Source organism: Pan paniscus, chromosome 20 (assembly GCF_029289425.2).
Source record: "Pan paniscus chromosome 20, NHGRI_mPanPan1-v2.0_pri, whole genome shotgun sequence".
NCBI lineage: Eukaryota > Metazoa > Chordata > Mammalia > Primates > Hominidae > Pan > Pan paniscus.
This window is the reverse complement of record NC_073269.2, coordinates 15,723,875-15,742,865: the sequence shown is the minus strand read 5'-3', so window position 1 is coordinate 15,742,865 and position 18,991 is coordinate 15,723,875. Positions and strand designations below refer to the sequence as shown.

Below are 18,991 nucleotides of genomic sequence, written 5' to 3'. Positions count from 1 at the left end.
CACAGTGGCTCACGCCTGTAATCCCAACACTTTGGGAAGCCGAGGCAGGAGGATCAACTGAGGTCAGGAGTTTGAGACCAGCCTGGCCAACATGGTGAAACCCCGTCAATACTAAAATACAAAAAATTAGCTGGGAGTGGTACTGCATGCCTGTAATCCCAGCTACTCGGGAGGCTGAGGCAGGAGAATCGCTTAAACCTGGGAGGTGGAGGTTGCAGTGAGCCAAGATTGTGCCACTGTCTCCAGCCTGGGCGACAGAGTGAGACTATGTACCAAAACAAAACAAAAAAATTTTTGTAAAGTTTAGGCATGGTGGCTCACACCTGTAATTCCTGCACTTTGGGAGGCTGAGACAGGGTGATTGCTTGAGCTCAGGAGTTGGAGACCAGCCTGAGCAACACAGCAACACCCCCATCTCTACAGAAAATACAAAAATTAGCTGGGCGTGGTGGTGTGCGCCTGTAGTCCCAGCTACTCGGGAGGCCGAGGCGGGAGGATCACTTGAGCATGGGAGGTGGAGGCTACAATGAGCTGAGATCATGCCACTGCACTCCAGCCTGGGTGGGTGACAGAGGAAGACTCCGTCTCAAAAAAAAAAAAAAAAGAAAAAGAAAAAAGAACCAGGGTCTCAAAGCTGGGAGATAAATGGAATGGATGCTAAACAGTGCTTGCAGATGGTGGTCTACAGGCCAGGCCCCGTGCCACATGCCACGCACATTTTCCTGTCCCACATCCAGGTGTGGTTAAGACATCCAAGCTGCCCACAAAGCCTTTAAGTGAGACTTGGGTTTGTGGTCAGCAAGTGGCTGCCCCGAACGACCTCTGGATGAGGTTGTGTGGGGAGAGGCATGCCCTTGTAGCTCCTCCTCTCCTCCTTCCTGCTGCTGCCTGGGACATCATCACAATGGCTGGAGTCTGGGCAGCCATTTTGGACAAAGAAGTAGAAGTCGGGGTTTTGGGCCAGGTGCAGTAGCTCACACCTGTAATCCCAGCACTTTGGGAGGCTGAGGTGGGTGGATCACCTGAGGTTGGGAGTTCGAGCCCAGCCTGACCAATATGGAGAAACCCCGTCTCTACTAAAAATAAAAAATTAGCCAGGCGTGGTGGTGCATGCCTGTAATTCCAGCTACTTGGGAGGCTGAGGCAGGAGAATCGCTTGAACCCAGGAGGCAGAGGTTGCGGTGAGCTGAGATCGCACCATTGCACTCTAGCCTGGGCAACAACAGCGGAACTCCGTTTAAAAAAAAAAAAAAAGTCAGGATTTCATGGCAGGCCTGTCCCACCGCAGAGCTCGGCTTCTGCATATCAGGTGGAATCCTGAGGAACATGCAGGGCCCGGACCCTGATGCCTGTGGAGCTGCTCCACTTTGCCCGGGATACTAAAGTCTGGACTTAATTTACACAAAAAACTATCAACCATCTTATCTTGTTTTTGCAGCTACTACTCTGGGTTTCCTGAACCTGCTCTTAAAAGATATATCAGGTAATATTGTCACCCTCCCTGTACAGGAGGCACACGGCTCAGGGACCTGGGGCAGCTGCCAGGTGTCATATGGCCAGGGGCAAGCCTAGAAGAGCTATGAAGGTTTTCACGGCCAGCTGGTGGACAAATGGGTCTCGAGCTTTAGGCCAGCCAGAGCAAAGCAGGAGGGAACCAGGAGACTCAGCTGGAGTTGGTGGGTGTAGCCAAGCAGTAGGCAAGGAGGTTCTGGGGCCAGCAGGGAGGACGTCAGTGCCTGCCTACGGGTCTCAGGGTACCACCGGGCCTTCACTGACAGCTAATCCCTGACTCAGGTGGGCCCTGCTTCCTGGATGAGCGTGATTGTGTGAGCATGGGAAGAGCCCTCCTGCCAGCTGGGTTTCTTCCTGAGAGCAGTGTCTCTGCTAAAGTCTCCAGCTACTGCCTCATGGGACAGATGTACTGTGAGCTTCCTGGGGCCTCCCATTCTCCAGCTTCACTCTCCTGGGAGCTCATCTGGTTTCGTTCCTTGAAATACCATCCACGCAATGGTGACTGCCCAGTTCACATCCCAGACTGGAGCTCGTTCCTGGACATCACACTCCTCAATCTACCCAGGTGCCTCCCTGATGCACCCTCTCCCTTGGCATGGCCTAAATGGAGCTCCTGGCTGTCTCCAGGCCTACCTGCCGCTGCCTTCCCCACCTCGGCCAATGGCAGCAGCTGGGCAGTGCAGGAGCTCAGGCCCAGGTACTCAGGGTCACCATTGGTGCCTTTCTCTCTCATATCCATGCCCACCAGGGCTCCGCCTGACTCTTCTACCCAGAATCTGCACCCTCCTTCCCTATGGGGTCTGGCCCCATCATCGCCCACTTGGACAAGGCAGCGGCCTTTGCCCTCGTCCCCCGTCTCTCACCCTCTCATACTGTTTCCCTCTCAGCCACCAGAGGGCTCCTGCAAGCACCTGAGCCAGGTCCTGGTCACCCTGTGCTCAGAACTCTCTGTGGCTCCCACTGACTCGGAGCCTGCCTTCATCCTCATCTCTGCCCAGAGAGGTCATCTCTGACCCAGCACGGGAAGCATCCCTGGCATTTGCTATTTCTCACGTGACTCCCCTTTCTAAAAGCTGGGTCCCAAGGGCAGGGACTGCTGACAGCCAGGTGCTCAGTGCTCAGTGCTCAGTGAAGGTTGTGGAGTGTGAATGAGGCCATTGGTCTTCACCCCGAGCCATCCCCAGGCCCCTGGGCCCCTCACCTCTGCTCCGTGTTGAAGATGGCGAAGACGTGCTTGTTGGACATGAAGCCCTTCTCCACATCACGGATCTTGAGGTTGTCCAGAGGCAGCATGTACTTCTTCTCTTTCTCCTGAGGGTGGAGGGAAAAGTCACCCTGAGCTGTCCACGTGACAACTCAGGATGCCCCAGGCCAGAGCGTGCAGCATGCGCCACCACCAGCCCCGGGGGCTTCTCAATGCTGGTCGCTGCTGTATATGAGCCCATCTGCCGGCCCTTCCCCGTCCGTCACTCTGTCCCAGCCACGCTGCCCTCCATGATGCTCCCTGAGTATCCCACCTGGGTTCCTACCGCAGGGCCTTTGGACGACCGGGCTACTGCCTGATCCTGACACTTGCATGGCTCCCTCCTGCCCTAACTCTACCCGCACCCTCCCCACCTCCATCCTCCTTTTCCCTCACACAACACGTCACGTATCCTGCGTTTGTTGACCTAGGTGCCTGACTGCCTGTGCTTATTGACCTAGGTGGCTGACTGCCACTGGACTGACTCAAGTTTCTCCAGGGCAGGGACTCCTGTTGAGTTCACTGCTGACATGTGGCTGACGGCACGCACAACACAACTGCCCCTCGCCTTGCACGAAGTGAATGGAACTTTTATCTGGGCTCCATCTTTGAAACGAGCCTAGGAGTTACCTCTGTGATGCCATTTTACAGAGGGGAAGACTGAGGCAGAGAGGAGCAGGGCTGGGATTTCAACCTTGGCCGCTTTAGGACATCTTGGGGCTGGATAGGTCCTGGGCCAGGTGCTGCAGAAGCCTTACTCCCTTTATTATTATCATTATCATTATTTTAATAGAGATGGGGTCTCGCTATGTTGCCCAGGCTGGTCTTAAACTCCTGGGTTCAAGCGAGCCTCCCAGAGTGCTGGGATTACAGGTGTGCACCACCGCACCTGCCCTATCACTTGCTTTCTAAGGTTGGCCCTGTTCAGGAAGCACCAAGTGCCAGCCACGGCTGTCCAGACTGCTAGGGAGGCAGCTCAGAGGTGGGCCCCTCGGCCAGGGGCAAGGGGCTGGCGAGTCACGGAGCTGGGGGTGGCACCCTGGAGTCCCACGCTCACCCAGTGACGTGTGTGCCCACCCGCCACAGCAGCAGCTCTTGGGGACCCATGCCATGCACTGCTTGGTCTCAGTTCACGGATCCCTCCTAGCTCAGAGAGGGAAGCTGGCTGCCGAAGGCCACACGGCAGGCAGCGCAAGCCACAGCAGGACTTCAGAGGCCAGGTCTCTGTGACCCAAAGCTCAGTCCTCCCTACAGTGCCCCTGGCCCTTCTCCCTGGGCCGTCTCTGGAAACTCCTCTCATGTCCCCTCACTGCGCTGCCCCAGCACAAAGCCTAACCTGGCTGCCGCCTCCAAGTTCAGGAGCAGCCACAGTGACTGTGGAGAAGGCAGCGGGGGCTCCCTGGCAAACGGGGGCCGGCTGGGAGTGTCAGGACTTTGCAAGGGGAGCCAGGATGAAGCAGTGGGCTTGGCACATGGGCTCAGCCTCAGGGCGTTAGGAGCTCAGCATGGTTGAGGTGATGCCAGCCCTGCCCTTTCCTGGCCGTGTGCCCTCGGGCAAGCCACTTCCCCGCCACCTCCCATTTCATCTCAGTTTCCTCATCTATCCAAGGAGGATGGAGGAGCTTGGTGCCCACTGCAGAGCTGGTGCCCATGAGCACCTGGGATTTTCTTTGGTTGCTCTTGTGAGCGGCTCCAGGATTAGCCTGCCAGGCTCTAGGCAAAGAAGTAGGGCAGAGCATAGGAAGAGGGGCCCGGTGGCCATGGAGGGAGGGATGCCGCTGTGGACCCAAGGGAGGGAAGGTGATGAAGAAAGCCTGTACCCGTCATCCCAGGCAAGGCTGGGTAACACAGGGCCTGGGTCCCTCCCACCTTTCGGGGAAGAGTTTTGGGGGCTTTAGAAGGGGCTAGGGGAGGGGGCTCTGCAGAAGCCCTGCCCCCGGCTCGGACGTTTGCCCAAGGGCCTTTGCTGCCCTGACCCTATCGTGTCATGCGGCCGGAAGCTTCCAGCCAGCAGGGCCAAGTAACTGAGTCACAGGCCATTCCGGCTAATGCCACATCTGGAACTCTTTACAGTGCGATTCCACCGAGAAATCAGTGGCCGCCTTCCTGGTGCTGCCGGCACGCACGCGCGCGAGCGCGCGCGCACACACACACACACACACACACACACACACACACGTGTGCGCCCCTCCTCCCCACCCCCGACCCCCAAAGAGTCAGACATTCTCCTGAGCCCAGAAGCCACGATCCCAAACCCTGCCTCCTGCTCCGCCTCCCCCACTCTTTAGGATTTCCTGAAAACCCAGAACTTTCTCCAGATGCGAGCCGGCCCCAGCCTTGCCACGTCAGAAGGGACAGAGCGGATCGTCTCGGGAAGAGTGGTGGTTTCCTTGGCTGCTCAGAGGTGCTGAAGCACGGCCTGGCCTGGTGGCCCCAGCGTCTGCCTGGGGGGTTCTGCGGGATGGATAGCCGGCCCCGCCAACCCAGTGTTCAGACTACCTGTTCAGGAGGCTCTCAATGTGTACAGTAGTCTGCACATTGGTTAGGCTGGGCTTGGGTGAGCAGCTCGTCGAGACAGGCCCCCCAAACTCGCCGGCAGGTGAGTGTCATTTTCCACCACCCCGTTTCCCACTGTGGCAGAGCCTCGCATAGAAGATTCAAGGGCCTGGGTGGGAGAAGAGGCACTGGGGAAAGGCAGAGGGAGCCCCGAGGCCGGCCGAGGGGTTGGAGGCCCTGGCCCTATCAGTCTGCCATCCCCACCCCATGGCTGTAAATGTCTTGTTTATTTTTTAAATAAAGAGATATTGATGTCTTGTGTCTCACTGAGGGATCTAAGAGGGTGGCCTCCTCCTCAGGGGTGGCTGCCACGTGTGTGACTCCAAGGGTCCCTGCTGGGATCCTAACTTGGGTGGTGGCGGGGGTCAGGTTCCATGGCTGCCCCCTCCTAACTGGAGCCTGCTTTGTGTCTGGGGCTCACACAGGGCCCCTTTCACAGGTCGGCTGTTTCTCATTACGGCCGGCGCCCGGCCCTTCTCCCACTGCTGCTCCAGACTCCAGTGTGGGGCTCCACGGGAGGGTCGGGGGCTCTGGCTTTCAACTCTCAGATGAGGAAAACACGAAGGGCCCCTCACGTGAAGGAAGAGGAGATCTGAAAACTAGACTTGCAATGCTGCCAGGCAGAGAGCCACCAGGCTGAGGTTCAGGCCCAGAGGCTCATCCAAGGCTCGCTGCCCCAGGCCTGGCATTCCCACCCAGGGGACCCTGGAAGGTCCCCACAGCCCTGAACTGAAAGGCAGGGCACCAGCTGTCAGCCGGCCTGACAGCCCACACACCACAGCGCAGGCTGGTTTCTCACTGCAAGGCGGAAAGAGGGGAGAAAAAGAGAAAGGGCACCCTACCCCACCCCAGCCATTTTGAGGAGCCATCCGATCTGGACACGTGAGTTCCTAGAGGCGCCTGAGGCGGGGAGAAGGCTGCGGACCACGCCTGGCTCCACACTCCTCCCACATCCCAACCCCATGAGGTTCGCTGGATCTGAGGTTCTGGAAGGTTCCACAGGGACCCCAGAAATGCTTGTATGGTGGCTCAGCAGACTCCACCACCCTGGGTTTAGAAACAGCGCCCCAGAGTCCCGCAGAGGCCTCAGGGCTCCTGAGGTTTCAGGAACATTCCAGAGATGAGCGTCTGGCCTCATGTGGAGCAGGATGATCCTTTCACCCCCAATGTCCTCAGTCAAGGGGACATCAGGCCTGGGCTGCAGCGGAGGTGTTCGGATGTCGGGCTGGGGTGTCCCTCAGGTCAGGGAGCATGGGCCCGCAGACGTGCACTGGGGAAGCCTCCACCCCAGGGAGACCCTCCCCCGCTCCATGATGTGGGGCAAGTCACCGCTCAGAGCCTTAGATGGGGGTGACCACAGAGCCACCCGAATAGCAAGCGTGAGGGTTTCCTCACGGGGAGTAGGGTTCTCCTCAGGTGTGGCCTCAGTGGGCTCTCTTAGCCAATGAGCCCAGCACAGAGCAGGGGTCCATAGCCAAGAGGCCCACCTCTCTTTGCTTCTCCCTGGGGCCAGCTGGGGCCCCCCAGCCTGCCTTCTATCTAAGTCTGGGACTTCCAAGCCCAGTCCTGCCTGTCCTGGGGCTGGGTTGGGTGCCAGCAAGTCCCCAGTGGGGGGCACTCCCACAGAGCATTCCCCCAAACCCAAGGGGAAGAGAGCCAGGCAGGGCGGCTCCAGGGGCCTCAGGCAACCCCAGCCTCTCCACTGAGGTTGCCTGGACTGAGTTGGTGGCTGTGCCATCCCAGGGACCATGGGGACTGGCCAGCTGGCCCTGCACCTGACACAGCCTCCAGCTCCTCCTCTGTGCACTGGGGGTAGGTGGGTAGGTTCCCTCCTACAGAGAGGAGCTGGGAGGACTTGATGCTGGTAGTTACCAGGACAAAACCTGGGACACATGCAGTGAGCCAGGCACATTCCTGGGCTCAAGTACCAGAATTCCCCCACTGGTTCCCGCAGTCCAGAGGGGACAGGCCACAGTCCTGACTTTATAGGTGGGGAGACGAGACACGAAGGGTTGACACCACCCAACCAATATCCTGGTGACTTCCGGGTGTCAAGCCCCAGCTGTCACGCTCAGAAACAACCAATATCCACTTCCTTCTTAGAAAGTGCTAGAACTGTTAGCTGGACTCACAGTTCCCACACACAGAGGTCCTTCTTTCCCTTCTTGGGCTGCTAGAGGCTACATGGTGATGGGTATGGGGCAGCCATTTTAAACTATGAAGGGAGCCCTGTGTTAAGGTGGCAACAGGAGAGGCGGAGCCAGGCCCTGGACAGCCTTGCAGCACAGGGTCACCAAGCTCATTGAGACGTGAGCAAGAAACAGACTTCATCTCTTTAAGAGCCTTCATTTTGGGCCTCTGTTACAGATGCAAATCCATTGCCCACATAACACAGCCATGGCTCACAGGACAGCCTGCAGTCTTCTCCCAGAGCAACCAGGACAATGAGAAAAACACAGCTCTCTTTGCCAGGGACTCTTGAAAGCCAACCTGGACCGCATCAGAGTAGCAACAAGCTATCACACAGAAGTGGTTTCCCTTCCAGGCCACTAAGCCATGGTTACGTCAAGAGAATTAAGCAAGAAACGGGTTGATCAGGGCCACAGAAAAGAATGAGATCCTGTCATTTGCAGCAACATGAATGGAACTGGAGGTCATTATGTTAAGTGAAATAAGCCAGGCACAAAAAGACAGATCTTGCATGTTGTCACTCATACGTGGGAGCTAAAAAAAAAAGGCAGAAGAGCGGATCTCACAGAGGTGGAGAGTAGAAGGATAAATACTAGAGGCTGGGAAAGGTGGGGACAAGTAGGGGGTAAAGAGAAGTGGGGTTAATGGGTACAAACATACAGTTAGAGAAAAGGCATTAACTTCTATTGTTCAACAGAAGAGTAGGGTGACTGCAGTTAAGACTATAGTTAACAACAATTGTCTGGTGTTTTTTTTTCTTTGAGACACACTTTCACTCTTGTTGCCCAGGCTGGAGTGCAATGGCGCAATTTCGGCTCACCGCAACCTCTGCTTCCCAGGTTCAAGCGATTCTCCCACCTCAGCCTCCTGAGTAGCTGGGATTACAGGTATGCGCCACCACGCCAGACTAATTTTGTATTTTTAGTAGAGACGGGGTTTCTCCATGTTGGTCAGGCTGGTCTCGAACTCCCGACCTCAGGTGATCTGTCTGCCTTGGCCTCCCAAAGTGCTGGGATTAATGGCGTGAGCCACTGCGCCCATCCTGTTTTTATTTTTGAGAGGGAGTCTCTCACTCTGTCACCCAGGCTGGAGTTCAGTGGCACGATCTCGGCTCCCTGCAACCTCCACCTCCACCTCCCAGGTTCCGGTGATTCTCCTGCCTCAGCCTCCCAAGTAGCCAGGATTACAAGCGTGCGCCACCACACCTGGCTAATTTTTGCATTTTTAGTAGAGAAGGGGCTTCACCATTTGGCCAGGCTGGTCTTGAACACCTGACCCCAGGTGATCCACCCACCTCAGCCTCCCAGAGTGCTAAGATTACAGGCATGAGCCACTGTGCCCAGCCAACAATGCAACAATGTATTGTCTATTTCTTCTTCTTCTTCTTCTTCTTTTTTTTTTCTTTTGAGACAGTGTCTTGCTCTGTGGCCCAGGCTGGAGTGCAGTGGTGTGATCATAGCTCACCACAGCCTCCATCTCCTGGGCTCAAGTGACCCTCCCACCTCAGCCTCCCGAGTAGCTGGGACTACAGGTATGCGCCACCATGCCCAGCTAATTTTTTTGGGGTTTTAATAGACACAGGGTAATGCTATGTTGCTCAAACTGGTCTTGAACGCCTGAACTCAGGCCATCCTCCCACCTCAGCCTCCCAAAGTGCTGGGATTATAGGCCTGAGGCACCGTGCCCAGCCTTGTGTATTTCAAAGTAGTCAGAAGAGAGGACCTGAACTGTTCTGAACACAGGAAAATGAGGAATACCAAAGTGACAGACACCACAAACACCCTGCCGTGATCATTACATACTCTGTACATCTAATAAAACATCACAGGGACCCCATAAATATGTCAAACATTATGTATCTTTTTCTACATAGGACCATCAGGAGGGATGCTGGGTCAGCATGGAGAGCAGAGGCCGGTTGGCAGTATCCTTGCTCAAGGCCTGCCCCCTCACTCGCAGTGAACGAGTCCCTCCCATGACTCAGCACTCAACACCGCTCCCTGCAGTCATCACCCAGGGGCCTCTCCACTTCCTTCCCATAATGACGAGCATGTGGGGATCGTTCTGCACACTGTGGCCAAGCACCGCACAGTGGGCAGGGACCATCCTAGACCACTTCGCAGATAGAAAAACTGAGGCCCAGAGAGGCAAAGGGCCTGACTGAGATGTAAGTGATGGAACCCCGGCGCCCCTGGAGGCTGGCTGCATGCCTGAGCCCCTGACCCTTGGGCATGGCCCCTTCTCTTGAGCACGGGGCAGTCACAGTGGCACTGGAGGTCAGGGCCTGTTTCTAGCCTGCTAGTGACTCCATCACCCTCCATCTCCCTTTTGCACTCTAGGAGCTGGCCCCATGGGGGCCAGGTACAATGTAAGCCTTTTGGCACATGGTGGCTGCTCTCCAGCCCTGGGTTACGGTTGTTTTTTGTTTGTTTGTTTGTTTTGAGATGGAGTCTCGCTCTCTCGCCCAGGCTGGAGTGCAGTGGCGCAATCTCGGCTCACTGCAACCTCCGCCTCCCGGGTTCAAACGATTCTCCTGCCTCAGCCTCCTGAGTAGCTGGGATTACAGGCGCGTGCCACCACTCCTGGCTAATTTTTGCAATTTTAGTAGAGACGGGGTTTCATCATGTTGGCCAGGCTGGTCTCAAACTCCCGACCTCGTGATCCACCTGCCTCGGCCTCCCAAAGTGCTGGGATTACAGGCGGGAGCCACCGTGCCCGGCGAGTTACAGTCCTAATGGTGACTCAGGGCAGAGTGGGGCAGTGACTGAGTTCTGCCCAGAGGGAGCGCCCACCCGCTCTTCCCCGGCTGCCCCACCTACCCCAGCAGCCCTGCTCCCGCCTGCCACTCACCTCCTCATCCTTGTACCAGGACAGCGACTCGGCAGTCAGCACAAACCAGTACTCCTTGGAGCCGCCTTTCATCAGGCTGATGTTGTTGATGGTCAGCCAGCCCCTGCGGATCACCTGGGGGAAAGCGCGCAGCTTAGCAGGGAACCTCGCTCCGTGCCCCAGCCATCCCCCAGCGCAGCAGCCTTGCCCACAGCTCAGTGGGAAGCCGGGGACCGCGATAGAGACACCTCCAGCCCCAAAGCCCAGGAAACCCAGTTCCACCCTGTCCCAAGCATTTCCAGCAGGAAACCAACATGAGGTGCCACCTGGGCAGGTGGGCGGACAGACAGACTCACTGGGCCAGGGGCTGATGGGGTATAGAGTCACAGAGGCCTGATGGAAAGGGGCCCATGGGAGGAGTCCCTGGGGCTTGTGTGTGGGGCTGTGGCACATGAAATGTGACATCTGAGGAACTGCACTTGTTTGCGTGAGATAAGGTTCCAAGGGTAGCATCCACACAGAGGGCTAGGGTCAAAGGTGTGAGCCCAGGGGCCCTCCCCAAGGACACTGAAGGAGCGCGGCTCATGTCCCAAGCTGGCTGCAAGCCTGGTGGTCATCCTTTTGACTGACACATCAGGGTTTCAGGCTGGGAGACCCCATGGATGGGGATTGTGTGGCTGTAGCTGTCATCTGCGTGGGGGTCAGAACCCAGGCCTGCGCAGGGACTCACCTGACAGCTAACGGCAGGCAGCCTGGGGGTTGTGCTCCCATGCTCCCTGGCCGCTGGAGGCATGTGTGGGCAGAGCCCCCCACCCCACTCAGGACGAGGGCCCTGGGAGCTGCAGGAAGCACACGGAGGCACGCACAGGGCGGCCTGGGACCCAGGCACTGACAGACTTGGCCAAGCTACAAAGGGTGGGCTGAGCATGTCCACGGACAGCTGCGAAGGGCTGGCCTGCATCCCCCAGTGCAGGGCATGGCAGGGCACGGCACAGCAGGAGCGCCGGAGATGGCGCCTCCAGGAATCCCTCTGGGGCCCAGATGCTGTCCTAGTCAGGGGCGGTCCTCTGGAGGGGCTTCATCCGGACTACCCCGACCCACCCCGGGCCTGACATTCTGAACCAGGGCCACCAGCCCACAGCTCCAGCGGCTCCTTGGTGGCTGGATGTGAGTGCTAAGCCCCAGGTGGCCATGAAGACGGAGGTGGCTAAAGAGTACCCAGGGACCCCGGGACCATGCAGAAGTCACTGCCCAGGCTGGGGACAGCATGAGATGCCACCGGGCGCCCCTTGTTAAGGCCAAGGGTACAGACTTATCCCTCCCTGGGATGAGCAGACAGGACTCTCACAGTTGTTTGGAGCAGGCAGTGACCCCTGGCATCTGGCCATTCACGGGCTGCCTGGTGGTGGGTGAGGGGGCTGAGGCCAGCAGCCCCTGTGAGGTCACAGCATCCCCTCTGGGAACGCAGTGACGAGCTCTTCCTGGTCTGTCCAGGACGTCCTGGTGTTAGCACCAAAGGCCTGGCATTCTGGGAATGCCTCCATTCACCCAGGGGGAGCGGGGTGGGGGCACTGCCTTGTCTCAGCCCAGAGCTGGGCACAGAACGAGTGCTTAGTAGACCCTGGTTCCATGACTGAATGACAACCAGGTGAGGGAAAACAGGGAGACAGGCTGTCGGTGCTCCCCCAGAGAAATGTGAGGCCTCCATACTCCTAGGCCTGGCCCGGTTTCCAAGGAGAGGGATGTGCCTGCACACCCCTCGGTGGCCTGGCTGTCCTGCCTCCAGCCGGGGTTAGTGTTGGTCAGAGCTGGAGCACAGGGCCCACGCTACACTTTGGGGTGCATGGCCACAGGGCCAGAGCACTGATCGGGGCCATGCTAGGGATGGCACACCAAGCCTTGGGGCAGGACGTCTGGCAGAAGCCCTGAGGTGCCCTTCTCCACACGGGTTCAGAGACAAAATCCCACCCTAGGGAGCTGCAAGCTGTGGGTGGCAAACAAAGGCCCTGTTAGCCATCCACCACTTGCGAGCCAGAGAAAGGGAGCAGCCAGGCCTCAGCAGAAAGTCAGGTTTGCATCCAAGGGACACATCCCAATGGGACTGGGCTTAGAAGGAAGTAGGGGTGGGAGAGACAGAAGAGGCGGCAGGCCGTTGCGGGCTAGGGTGCACAGTGACAGGCAGGCAGGCACATGGGGCGGTATGGATGGCAGGGCAGGCAGGGGGCGGCAAAGCAGGGATCCTCTGGCAGGCTGCTCCAGTCTCTTTCCTGGGTGAGGGTCCTGGCCTGAGTCTCCCGGGTAGAGATGGGAACCACAGATGGGAGACCCAGAGGCCACGGCCACGCTCATGACAGGGCTGGGCTATGTGGCCTCTGGTAGGAAAAGAGGAACCCCTAAACCTCTTGGGGTACAAGGGAGAAGCAGGTTCCTGGTCTTGGCCTGGCAAATTCAAGGGGACTGGGGGGAACACATGAGGAACCTGAAAACCACAAGCCCGAGGCCAACTAATTCCTCCCGTCACTGCCCCCACCCATGGCCCTATCTGCACACCCAGGCCCTGGGAGCAGCGAGGCCCTGGCATAGGATCGGCTCAGCTACAAGAAAGACCCTGGGATTGCCAGAAGATCCCCGCCAGAGGGCAGTGGCAGGGATGACCAGCGCCTTGGTGGCTGGCAGTGGGAGAATGTCCAGCCAAAGGGAGCCCCTGCTAGGACTGGAGGCCCAGGCTGTGCTGTCCAAGTGTAAGAGCCGGGCTGAGGCCAGCTGCCTAGAGGTGAGCTCCTTGAGCTGGGTTCAGTTCTCAGCTATGAGTAGCAGGCTGCTTCCCGCTGGGCTGGGCTGGGCTGGACTGGGCCTCACGCCCATCTCACGCCCATCTCACGCCCCACACTGGGCCCCAGCTGAGGGTTCTGCACAAAGGAAGGAGGTGTTACCCACAGCAGGGATGGACAGCAAATATGATTCATCTCGGGAGCCATGTCAATCGACTGGTACAAGATACCTGAAGCACTGTGGTGAGAATTCTGGGCGTGGCAGGAAACGGTGCTAGGATCAATTAGTGTTGCCTGTCACAGGCAAAGGATAGGAGAAAGGGTAAGTGGAACAGAAGAGCCTCATCAATTTATCTGGAGGACAAGAGGCAGCATCTAGGAAAGAGGCTCCTGATTGACTAGTCATGCCTGCCATGCATAGAGAAGAGGGTATCATATAGGAAAAAAAACAATACCTTAATCACTTAGCCACATCTGCTACAGAACAGGAGTGCTGGCAAGCTTATTTGGAAAGAATGCCAGGATTGCTTAGCAATGTCTGCCATGGGCGTGTGCTAGAGGAGCGGCACAAGGCAAAGAATGCTAGATCAACTAGCCATGTCTGCCATGGGCACAAGAGGGCAAGATTTCTGCCATGTGGAAAAATATGCTCTGATCCATGAGTGACATCTGCATAGGAGATAGAAGGAGGAGGGGCAGTGCCAAGAATGAATTCTGGTCTGGCTTAAGCGAGATCTTCCACAGCCAGGGATGTGAGGGGAGGCAGGGGCAGTGTGTAAGTATTTGCCATCCCTGACCTACAGGAAACCAGGAAAACCTGCCAGGAACTGGCTGCAGAAGTGCGCCTTCAAGGGTGGCGGTCCAGTTAGTGCCTGTGTGAGTCGACTTATACCCAGGGCAACGTGCAGTCCAGCGCTGGCTGCGGCATGGGGTTTCCAGGTTAGCTCGATTTTTAGTATTTTTGTTATTTGGAGGGGATGGGGAACAGGGAATATTAAGGGGTGGGCGGGGTCTCCATCACCACTAGATTCTCTAATGTTTGCTACCACACTAAGCATGTACTTACCAGGATCTCCCCCTTTGAATATGCAAAGTTAGGGTTGTGGGTAAATCAGGGAAGAGCAGGCAAAGGAAAAGAGATGGAAGGGACGTGAAGGGGACAAAGAAAAAGCAGGAAAAGCACAAAAACAGGAGAAGAGAAGAGCAGGGGAAAAAACAGCAAAAGAAAAAAAATTACATGCTATTAATCATATTCATGGTGTTAATATTTAATTCATTATCATCTCAAGAAACAAAAAAGCAACAACATATGTATTACCTACGGCAAGCGCAAAAATAAATCATGCAATGGTTACGTTCTTCCTTCCAGTAGGCTCTATGATCGTGCAAGGTACATGGTGGAGTCCCCGCCCCCACCCCTGCCCAATGGGGAGAAGGGAGGGACATAGGCAGAAATTTTGCGAAGATTATGGGTTTCCTTTTCTTTTCTTTTTTTTTTTGATATGGAGTCTCGCTCAGCCGCCCAGGCCAGAGTGCAGTGGTGCGATCTTGGCTCACCACAACCACCATCTCCTGGGTTCAAGTGATTCTCCTGTCTCAACCTCCCGAGTAGGTGGAATTATAGGCACCCGCCATCATGCCAGGCTAATTTTTTGTATTTTAGTAGAGACGGGGTTTCACCATGTTGGCCAGGCTGTTCTCTAACTCTTGACCTCAGGTGATCCGCCCGCCTCGGCCTCCCAAAGTGCTAGGACTACAGGCGTGAGCCACCGTGCCCGTCCAGGTTTTCTTAAAAATTAATAATAAAGGCCGGCACGGTGGCTCAAGCCTATAATCCCAGCACTTTGTCCGGGCGAGGCGGGTGGATCACCTGGGGTCAGGAGTTCGAGACCAGCCTGGCCAACATGGTGAAACCCTGTCTCTACTAAAAATACAGAAATTAGTCAGGGGTGGTGGCAGGCTCCTGTAATCGTCGCTACTCAGAAGGCTGAGGCAGGAGAATCACATGAAGCTAGGAGGCGGAGGTTGCGGTGAGCTGAGGCCGCGCCACTGCACTCCAGCCTTGGTGGCAGAGTGAGACTCTGTCTCAAAAAAAAAAAAAAAAAAAGGCTGGACGTGATGGCTCACGCTTGTAATTCCAGCACTTTGGGAGGCCGAGGCGGGTGGATCACCAGGTCAGGAGTTTGAGACCAGCCTGGCCAAGATGGTGAAACCCCCTCTCTATTAAAAATACAAAAAAATTAGCTGGGCGTGCTGGCAGTCGCCTGTAATCCCAGCTACTCAGGAGGCTGAGGCAGAGAACTGCTTGAACCCGGGAGGTGGAGGTTGCAGTGAGCTGAGATCGTGCCACTGCACTCCAGCTGGGACACAGAGCAAGACTCCATCTCAAGAAAAAAAATAAAAATAAATTAGCCTGGTGTCGTGGTGAGCACCTGTAATCCCAGCTACTGAGGAGGCTGAACCAGGAGAATCGCTTGAACCTGGGAGGCAGAGGTTGCAGTGAGCCAAGACTGCGCCACTGCACTGCAGCCCAGGTGACAATGTGAGACTCCGTGTCAAAATAATAATAATAGTAATAATAATAATAATAAGGTACTGAAGGCAGGCATTGATACAGCCGTTCATATTTCACAAGGCCTCTAGCTGGGTTAAGATGTCAAGGTACAACCCTTTGTGGCTCAGGGCTTCTCCAGGTGTGGGGCTTCAACTATCCCAAGCTCCCCCGAGCTGCTAGTGACAATGTAGTTTCCAGCGGCTCTCACCTAGGGGCTCCCAATCCCTGGGGCTGTGTTGGAAAACTCAAAGAGGTCACAGACCCCCGCTCAAGGGAAAAATTCTTATTTATATCTTTATTATTATTATTATTTTTGGAGACAGAGTCTGGCCCTGTCACCCAGACTGGAGTGCGGTGGTGCAATCTTGGCTCACTGCAACCTCCACGTCCAAGGTTCAAGCAATCCTCCTGCCTCAGCCTCCTGAGTAGCTGGGATTACAGGCGCGTGCCACCACGCCTGGCTAATTTTTTGTATTTTTAGTAGAGATGGGGTTTTTGCCATGTTAGCCAGGCTGGTCTCAAACTCCTGAGCTCAGGCAATCTGCCCGCCTCAGCCTCCTAACGTGCTAGAATTACAGGTGTGAGCCATCGTGCCCAGCCTATTATTAATTTTTAAGATGAGGTCTCATTGTATTGCCCCGGATGGTCATGAACTGCTGGGCTCAAGTGACCCTCCCACCTTGGCCTCCTAAGTAGCTGCGGTGATAGGCATGAGCCACCACTCCCAGGTAATTTTTTAATATTATTATTTGTAGAGACAGGGTCTTTCTATGTTGCCCAGGCTGGTCTCAAACTCTTAGCTTCAAGTGATCCTCCCACCTCGGCCTCCCAAAATGCTGGGATTACAGGTGTGAGCTACTGTGCCCAGCCAAGAGTCAAGTTCTAACCCTGGCCTTGGATGGCACATAGGGCCTTCTGTGTGGGTAAAATGTGCCCACTAGGCCCTGCCAGAGTGTTGGCTCTCAGACCATCTCCCAGAATTATCAATTCCTAAGTGGCCTCTAGAGGCCGAGAGAGCAGATGGCCTGGTACTGAGGCTGTGGGGTGGGGCTTTACACAGGCCGAGCTCCATCACAGGGGCTTAGCTGTCACTTAGCGTCCTCCCGCCCCCAGGGTAGAGCGGCAGACTGCAGAGGGGTGTGCTACCTGATTGGGGATGGCTCTCTTCTTGTTCAGCTGCGTGCTCCTCTGCTGGGCACTGAAACCAAAGAACAGACAGGGTTCATGTGGACAAGATGCCGGGGAGGAAGAAGGGGAAGAGGCGAATGTGGCCGTTCTCTCCCTGGGGACCAAGTGAGCAGCCACAGGTAGAGACAGAGAGAAGCCCCCTGCACACACAGAGCTGCGCAAGGGAAACGGCCTGGGCACACGGAACAAGTAAATGTATCTGGTTCAATTGAGGCTTCTAGGCCCTCATCTCAGCCGACTTACTAAAGCGCAGGTTACTTCCAGATGTCACTAGAATCCCGGAGTTTCTAAGGGGAAGTGTGAGAAGGTGTTGCCTAAGATGAGTGCAGTGGCGCAATCACAGCTCACTGCAGCCTTGACCTCCCGGGCTCAAGTAGTTCCCCTGCCTCAGTCTCCCGAGTAGCTGGAACCACAGGTGCATACCACCATGCTCAGCTAATTTTTGATTTTTTGTAGAGACGAGGTTTCACTGTGTTGCCCAGGCTGGTCTTAAATTCCTAGACTCAAGGGATCTGCCTGGCTCCACCTCCCAAAGTGCTGGCATTACAGGCATGAGCCACTGCACCTGGCCCTTCTTCCTACTCTTCTCACCATTTGATCCCAACACCAGCCTGTAAGTGGCTCTAACCACAGAGCCATCCAGTCTTAGACATCAGACTGTGGGACAGCTGCTGGCCATGAAATGACACGTATCTTGCATGACTCCTGACCCAAATTTAGAGGACATCCAAGGTCGACAAGGTGTGTTTCTATAAGGTTCCTTATTCATCCACAATCCCAGATCTCTTTTCTTCTTTATCCATCCTACTTCCTGGCTAGTTCATGCCGGCATAGACAAATCCCACTATATTTTATATGTGGACACCTACTCCACCACCTTACGGTTCTAATATATTTTCTACTCTGACAATCATATCACCACTTGCAAACAACATATATCTCCTGTTACTTATCCATCATATTTTCTTTTCTTTTCTTATAGCTTTGGCTGAAACTTTCAGAACAATATGGAAAAGCAAGTCAGCTTGGTCACCTTCCTTTGCTGACTACCTCGGGGGTTTTGTTTTAAAGTCCAAGTTGGCTGTAGGATAAGGGAGAAAGTAGGCCTCTGTTTCTAGATCAGGAAAGGCTGGAAAACTAAGAACAAAGGCAGAATTTTATCCAGTGATATTCCCAACATTCAATAAGTTTATTATAGGGCTTCTTATCTGGGCTATTTATTTACTTATTTATTTTTGAGACAGAGTCTCACTCTGTCACCCAGGCTGGAGAGCTCTGGTGTGATCATGGCTCACCACAGCCTTGACTTCCTGGGCTCAGGTCATTCTCCCACCTCAGCCTCCTAAGTAGCTGAGATTACGCACCACCACCATGCCCAGTTAATTTTTGTATTTTTTGTAGAGACAGGGTTTCACCATGTTTCCCAGGCTGGTCTCAAACTCCTGGGCTCCAGCGATCCACCCACCTTGGCCTCCTGCGAAGTATTGGGATTACAGGCATGAGCCACTGTTTATAATATACATTTGGAGGGCAATGGGAAGCCCAGAACATCCAAGCACAAGAAGGATTTTCATCAACAGCATCTGAAGGAGGTGGCACTGAGCTGAGCCAACCTCCACAGTGATGGCTGGGTGACAGCGAGGTCCCAGAGGTGCTATTTCCTAAGGGCCTCCTGGCTCCCATCCTTGCCAGGGCTCCCTCAAATAGCAGCCCACAAGATGGCCCCTCTCCTGGGCCTGGACCTAATCAGAAGCATCCTGGTGTCTTAGGGGAAAATCCAAAATCCTCCCATGGACCTGCAGGGCCCTCCTGGCGATGGGGCCTGGCCGCTGGCTCTCTTACCTCCACCTGCCTGGTCTTCTAGCCTTCCTTCCCTGGGTCCCCCTGGCATCACCTGACTTCTTCAGGAAGATCTCTCCAGGCCACATTCCCAGCTCCCCTTTCCCACAGTCCATCCCCTACCCTCTCTTCCTACTGTCATCATCCTTGTGACAATTTGTTTAAGGACTCCGCCTCCCCAGCCTGCAGGCTCTGAAACAGCAGGGGTTACAGCTGGTGCGGTCAAGGTCCTGGCCCGGCGGCCCAGCGCTGGCCCTGGCTCTGAGAGAGCACCCCGTAGCTCTTCAGCGGGCCCCAGGGATGTCCCAC

The 18,991-nt window shown here is 55.6% G+C and overlaps 1 protein-coding gene across 8 annotated transcripts in view; it reads right to left on the bottom strand.

The window, feature by feature from the left end:
• The window catches only part of DNM2 (dynamin 2), a 113,347-nt gene that overhangs the window by 9,219 nt on the left and 85,137 nt on the right, over positions 1 to 18,991 (bottom strand). For 4 of the 8 annotated variants that reach the window (XM_034944902.4, XM_034944901.4, XM_034944899.4 and 1 more), the window contains exons 13-16: positions 16,802 to 16,853; positions 14,168 to 14,179; positions 10,352 to 10,465; positions 2,714 to 2,823 (exon numbers count right to left, since the gene is read on the bottom strand). In XM_034944902.4, the coding sequence (XP_034800793.1) occupies positions 2,714 to 2,823; positions 10,352 to 10,465; positions 14,168 to 14,179; positions 16,802 to 16,853 (288 nt within the window). The remainder of the gene's footprint in view (positions 1 to 2,713; positions 2,824 to 10,351; positions 10,466 to 14,167; positions 14,180 to 16,801; positions 16,854 to 18,991) is intronic. The other 4 variants (XM_063599872.1, XM_034944905.4, XM_034944904.4 and 1 more) reach the window with 1 other exon arrangement.